The following is a 7,545-nucleotide window of genomic DNA, read 5'->3' on the forward strand; positions in this document are numbered from 1 at the left end:
GTATGTCTGACGTGTAACACGTACAGCGAAAGGTATGTCTGACGTGTAACACGTACAGCGAAAGGTATGTCTGACGTGTAACACGTACAGCGAAAGGTATGTCTGACGTGTAACACGTACAGCGAAAGGTATGTCTGACGTGTAACACGTACAGCGAAAGGTATGTCTGACGTGTAACACGTACAGCGAAAGGTATGTCTGACGTGTAACACGTACAGCGAAAGGTATGTCTGACGTGTAACACGTACAGCGAAAGGTATGTCTGACGTGTAACACGTACAGCGAAAGGTATGTCTGACGTGTAACACGTACAGCGAAAGGTATGTCTGACGTGTAACACGTACAGCGAAAGGTATGTCTGACGTGTAACACGTACAGCGAAAGGTATGTCTGACGTGTAACACGTACAGCGAAAGGTATGTCTGACGTGTAACACGTACAGCGAAAGGTATGTCTGACGTGTAACACGTACAGCGAAAGGTATGTCTGACGTGTAACACGTACAGCGAAAGGTATGTCTGACGTGTAACACGTACAGCGAAAGGTATGTCTGACGTGTAACACGTACAGCGAAAGGTATGTCTGACGTGTAACACGTACAGCGAAAGGTATGTCTGACGTGTAACACGTACAGCGAAAGGTATGTCTGACGTGTAACACGTACAGCGAAAGGTATGTCTGACGTGTAACACGTACAGCGAAAGGTATGTCTGACGTGTAACACGTACAGCGAAAGGTATGTCTGACGTGTAACACGTACAGCGAAAGGTATGTCTGACGTGTAACACGTACAGCGAAAGGTATGTCTGACGTGTAACACGTACAGCGAAAGGTATGTCTGACGTGTAACACGTACAGCGAAAGGTATGTCTGACGTGTAACACGTACAGCGAAAGGTATGTCTGACGTGTAACACGTACAGCGAAAGGTATGTCTGACGTGTAACACGTACAGCGAAAGGTATGTCTGACGTGTAACACGTACAGCGAAAGGTATGTCTGACGTGTAACACGTACAGCGAAAGGTATGTCTGACGTGTAACACGTACAGCGAAAGGTATGTCTGACGTGTAACACGTACAGCGAAAGGTATGTCTGACGTGTAACACGTACAGCGAAAGGTATGTCTGACGTGTAACACGTACAGCGAAAGGTATGTCTGACGTGTAACACGTACAGCGAAAGGTATGTCTGACGTGTAACACGTACAGCGAAAGGTATGTCTGACGTGTAACACGTACAGCGAAAGGTATGTCTGACGTGTAACACGTACAGCGAAAGGTATGTCTGACGTGTAACACGTACAGCGAAAGGTATGTCTGACGTGTAACACGTACAGCGAAAGGTATGTCTGACGTGTAACACGTACAGCGAAAGGTATGTCTGACGTGTAACACGTACAGCGAAAGGTATGTCTGACGTGTAACACGTACAGCGAAAGGTATGGTTGACGTGTAACACGTACAGCGAAAGGTATGTCTGACGTGTAACACGTACAGCGAAAGGTGTGTCTGACGTGTAACACGTACAGTGAAAGGTTTGTCTGACGTGTTACACGTACAGCGAAAGATATGTCTGACGTGTAACACGTACAGCGAAAGGTATGGTTGACGTGTAACACGTACAGCGAAAGGTATTTCTGACGTGTAACACGTACAGTGAAAGGTATGTCTGACGTGTAACATGTACAGTGAAAGGTGTGTCTGACGTGTTACACGTACAGCGAAAGGTATGTCTGACGTGTAACACGTACAGTGAAAGGTGTGTCTGACGTGTAACACGTACAGCGAAAGGTGTGTCTGACGTGTTACACGTACAGCGAAAGGTATGTCTGACGTGTAACACGTACAGTCATGTATTTGGTGTTTGAAAAAACTTTCCTATACGTGGGAGTTAGTTGTTCTTAACTAAGCATAGGTGATAAAACTTTGAGTACCGTTATATACCGCAATAAAGGGAGCTTACTTCAATTCAGAAATGGCCTCTAGGCTACACTATTTTTAACTCTATGACATCACAATGTTCTAGATCAATAAAGACAGGTAAGACATAGTAACTGCCAGAATACTCCTGCATAGGTCATTATTATTATAAAACTCGATTACAAACAAAAATACAAACTTTTTTCGATAAGTATTTTTCGTGACAATGGGTTAAGAGCTACGGGTTATAAATGTCAATTAAATACAAATATAGGAAAGTCGGAAATCCGCGTTTAAATGATCGGTCCTTGAAATATATCCGTTTTTTTAGATTTTTCTAGTATTGCTTAACCTGATCCGGTATTCTAATTTTGATATGGGTTGCCCTATCCTCTTCAACCAATCAGACGTGCGGACTTACTTCCTTTTATGAAGCATATATGTTCCTAAACAGGAAATATTTCAGACGAAATTGTTCTTTTATAGCAGCTGATACGGGCTTTGGTTCGCATTTTGTTTACTTTTCTTTATAGATTTATGGAGCATCATACATTTGACATTTGCAGGGTACCGCGTTAAATATTTACTTGGTACACATTAAATTTCTTGGACAGGTGAACATGTACCGTATAGTAGTGTCTTGAACGATCGCAGGGCAAATAATTTGTATCTCTCTAATAAGCGATACCCCTATGATAATTGGTTTTATGTATTTATCTTGGCTTTTTCAAGCCGAGCATGTGATTTTGCAATTTTAAATACCTTTTTATTTATAATTTCTGCTTTAGTTAATACCGGCCAGACAAACTTAAGATCATATGTGTTCAAATTGTTTGTTTGTTTGTTTGTTTGGGAATTTTTGAGAGACAGGGAAAGTTGTTTTTTCTCCCAAATTAGACACACTTCCGGTCAAGAAATTATATATCTGTCTTATTTTAGGGTAAAGTCAGGGGGATTCCCCCGTCGAAACAAATGCATAACGTCACGTCAGTAATAGTAGATCACGGGAGATAACTCCGATCTGCTGGAAATAATTAAATTAACGTTTGTATTTAATAAAACTTCCACTCGTATTTGTTGTGGGAGAAAAACGATCATTCCCCACCTTGAGGGTAGGATAGAAACAATCTAAACCTTCGGGTTAAGATTTTTGAATGAGTGGCCCTCGGCAAAGCGTCGGGCTAGACATTTAAGAATCTAACCCCTCGGGGAAATTAAAGTGGCGAAATTAAAAATTATTATAATACACATGAAAAGACGAGAGAGATTATCGAAAGACAGTTTGTAAAATGATAACACTGTTTGTTACAGGCTGCCGACCTGGTGATGGCGGAGTTCTTCGACCAAGGTGACAAAGAGAAACACCAGTTAAACATACAACCCCAGGTGAGTAACAACACGCACGGAGGTGCTGCTATATAAGTCCGCTTGCGTTCTGTTATGTCAGGAGCATTTACTAAATCTCGACATTTCATTTAATGAATGTCAATTTCCAGTGAATAACATATATCGGTAAACCATAACTAAAACGTCCCCTTGGAATACCTGGTCTTATTTCCTTGTAATATTTCAAACATCCACATGCAAATATTGTCTTTGTTCATAGTTTGCCCTAGGGTTATCTAGTTGTAACGATGTTGATTTCGAACTATGGTCTTGTTGACAATTTTATGTTCTCTTCTTGTAGTTGTTAAAGAGAAGAAAAAAACGAAGGAAAATACAATGATTTAAAAAATCTTGTTTGAAAATAGTGTTTTAAAGCTGGCTTGATTTTTTTCTGATCGTTTCTTTCAAGCAACCATTGTCTAATCTTTCTCCTTGTTTCAACTCAGGCCTGTATGGACCGAGAACGTCAGGACGAGTTACCCAAGCTCCAGATGGGCTGGATTGATGGCATATGTCTTCCCTTGTATACTGTAATACTACTTAGTTACCATTTATTTTCTTAACAGATTAATTGTAAAGTTTATTCCATAATAAAAAATAAAATGTTTTTGATAATATATTGTATATCTTCTGCGAAATTGATTTCGACAAAATCCAATTCGGCTAAATTCTGTGAGCTATATATAACTTTATATCAACTAGGTGTACATCGTGTTCGCAATATTTCAAATTCCCCGCCATTATGTTGTTTTAATCCTCATCGCAAATATGAAAACCTTTCAAAATGAAGTTTTTTCGCAGTTTATGTATAAATAACAGAACGAAAAATATATTTACTTGTTTCAGGCATTATCGAAAATGGATGCATATTTCGAACCATTGAAAGACGGTGTTTTAGCTAACAGGGGCTACTGGGAAAAGATGGATGCCGACAAGCTTGCCAAAGACATTGTGCGAGAAACAGGAGTTTAAAATAAATGTGTGGCAGGAAATAGACAGATGATTTAATCAGAAATACATGTATTGGCGATTATTTTATTGACGAGCAACTCTGGATAATGTATCAGAAAATAATGTCGTAAATGTGCATGATAAGTCGACCCTCGCAAAAGAAAGACGCAATCTGGCAAATACCTTAAGTACATGACTGCTCTTGTGTCTTCCATTGTATATCGAGGACCGATAGAAATGTATACAGATAAATTAAGTAGTATCATTAAAATAACATAATAATCACCATAAATATTGTCTTTGATATCATAATGCTATAATATTTGGCTACTATCTTCCCATTTCCATTAACATCATATTGTTTTCTTCTAATGTAATCAGTTAAAGTCAATAATGCGATTTTTTTTTGATTTTTTTTTGAATAATTAAACGCAAATGAAATCATGATAAATACCAGACATCGTCTGAACAAGACGGAAGCTTAACCATTGACACTGACAACCACTCAATTGGGTACATTTTGTCCCTAGAACCATGTGACTGCTTTTTTTCTTTCTGTTGAATTTTGTCACATGTTTTTATCACACATTCAATAATTTTCATTGTGAATAAGCCTGAATGAGAGGTTCAAATAATGATGATATTGTAAATGTGCTTCTAAAGACGAATTGATGAAGAACCTTAAAAGAAGGTACCGTCATCGTAAATTTCAACCCAAAGATAAAAGTGATATCGAAGGCCGTGTGACTTAGATTAATAAGTAGAAATTATAAAATGAGTCATTTCGTAACATCTAGTTGTGTCATTTATGAGTTTCCTACACAATAACCATTACAGCACTTTCTATTTTCATCGTTCATAATATGTCAAACGTATTTAAGACAACATTGAATGCTGTAAATTGACGTAGTGTCTAACGTTTATCTATTAAACTTGGTCAAACGAGTTTTGGATTTGCATTTATATACTATTTAGATATATCAAACATATTTGTCAATGACTTGTGTGTTTTCGATCGGCCAAAACAATCTTGTTTTGTGGTGTGTATGCCTCGTGAGGAATAATTAATCTCCAACACACGTCCTAGGTGCTGCAGATCAAGATAAGATGGCAATTCGTAGCATTCATTTTGATTACAAATTAAAAATATTGCCATTTCAAATTGTCGATGTAGACATCAGCCTTAATGCCCTGTTTTGAATTAAAGAAAAAATAGTTTTTATTATTTTAATACATAAAGATCAATTGAAAATATGTAAATTACTCAATACCTTTGTTCAATGGGCATCTTTTGATATGACTGTCCGTATAATGGGAGATTTTTGCCGCAATTTAACTTTAGCCTTTTTCGCCCTCAGTAACGAGGGCGAATTTATCATGAAAGCAAGTATTGAAACACATCATACATTGAAATTAACAGTGATATTTACCTTCTATTAGGGGTCTTGTTAAAACTTCAGAAAGATGGGATGATAGGCAAGGTTTAAAGAATGTTTTGTTTCCGGTCTAAGTACGAACAACTTATTTACAGATGCCGTCACGTGCAATTAATCTTTTGTTCTTGTTAGGCAGTAGTGTGCGACGGTAACGAAAGTGTATGACACGCATACAGTACATCATAAGCTACCATTGCTGACGTCACATCGCTGCTATTTATTTCCTTTCGTTTATAACAACCAGCTTGTTCCCTAATTATATTTTTTATATTTTATAACATAGCATGATTTGATTTAATTTAAGTTTTAGACTGAATTATTAACTATTTGAATGAAGATCATCATTTTACCTATTTAAGTCGTGATCTTTTTTTATAGCGTCATATATATAGTTGTCTCTACTGGGTTATTTTCAGGGTCATAATCAATCTATCAGATTTTGTTGAAAAGAACAGTTTTATTCTGTTAAGATATTTCTATAGCTGATGAATAATATCACACATAGTTATGTTCTTCTTTGTTAATAATCTACATGGAGGAAGCAAAACATGTATGGTTTCTGGAAAATGATAAAGGATTCAGTTTGCCTATCTGAAAAAATGTTGTAAGGGTTTTCTGTGAGAATCGCCTGTTTTTGTAAGATGAAGATTCACGAATTCCCATGTATATATTCTACAACAAGAAACATTAAGGGTAATTTGTTTTACTTTCCCAATATATGCTTATTTTTAGGTGACTTCTTTGAAGATTTCTCTAGCTATAAATGAATTTTGTTGCATGATCTCTATCGCAAAACAACTTAACCTTCTATACCAAAATTTAGTGATTCAGTTACAATAGAAAACAAGTCATAAACTTATTGAAATATTCCTATTGGCTTAAGAGATACTTTTATCGAACAATATACATATTGTATAAAATTCCGAAGAAAAAAGAAATGTCTACATTTCATTTAAAGATATCTTTTTCAATTAAAGAAAAATCTGTTTCATTTTCAGTTACAGAAATAACTTTTGCTGTTTTACAAGACATCTCTAATATATTTGCAATTTCTTTTTAGGCAATTAATGAGTCGTTTTGTCATACAATATCTCGTAACAAACAGGTTTGTGTTTTATACATTACTTTTTTACTGTATATATAAAAAGGAATTGTCAACATACTGAAGAACAGGTTATATTGATATGATACTTACGTTTGGTTTATGAAGGGATAGTTCTCTTCAAGTTTATCCATGTTGATTATGAAGACAATTTATGCGTAGGAATGTGTCTATGGACGTTCAACATAGAACGAACTATCAGGTTTCTGATAAATCCATAATCATTATGATTTCTGTTAAACATAACAATAATGAATGTGGTCGAGTATAAGAGAGAGCGTCGACAAGTAAATGTTTGTTCATAATGCATAGAGGGTGTGTAAGCTGTGATATAAGTATACTATAATGTTATAGAGGAGGAGGAGGAAGGATATTTATAAATAAAGTCAAATATTGCATTTCTGGAAGTTGTTTTATTTCTTAAATTAATCCCGATATCTATGATTACGTACAGGTAGGTACTATACTATCTAAGTGTTAATAATGCAATATTTCAATACTAGACAACGTATAGGCCATATCCAATGAAATGTTCCAACGAAACAGGATACTGAAATATTAACAAATACATAGCAATTATATCTTAATTCAACTCACAAATAATCAAGTCTCAAACCTCTTTAAAACAATATTCACCATAATGTTAATTTTGTTTTCGTTTAGAATGTTCAATTATAACGTCATATTATTACCTGATTGTGATAAATCCATATTTCATTTAATCATTATTATCACTGAAATGTTTTACG

At 35.9% G+C, this 7,545-nt stretch overlaps 1 protein-coding gene across 2 annotated transcripts in view; it reads left to right on the plus strand.

Annotated features, from left to right (window-relative positions):
• Positions 1 to 7,188, plus strand: part of LOC110452749 (dual 3',5'-cyclic-AMP and -GMP phosphodiesterase 11A-like) — a 124,588-nt gene extending 117,400 nt beyond the window's left edge. For both annotated transcript variants that reach the window (XM_021501409.1, XM_021501410.1), the window contains 3 exons: positions 3,233 to 3,307; positions 3,754 to 3,837; positions 4,154 to 7,188. In XM_021501409.1, coding sequence (XP_021357084.1) covers positions 3,233 to 3,307; positions 3,754 to 3,837; positions 4,154 to 4,279 — 285 coding nt within the window. In that variant the 3' untranslated portion in view covers positions 4,280 to 7,188. The remainder of the gene's footprint in view (positions 1 to 3,232; positions 3,308 to 3,753; positions 3,838 to 4,153) is intronic.
• The last annotated feature ends 357 nt before the right edge of the window (positions 7,189 to 7,545 follow it).

Source organism: Mizuhopecten yessoensis, unplaced genomic scaffold (genome assembly GCF_002113885.1).
Source record: "Mizuhopecten yessoensis strain PY_sf001 unplaced genomic scaffold, ASM211388v2 scaffold6863, whole genome shotgun sequence".
NCBI classification, from domain to species: Eukaryota; Metazoa; Mollusca; class Bivalvia; order Pectinida; family Pectinidae; genus Mizuhopecten; species Mizuhopecten yessoensis.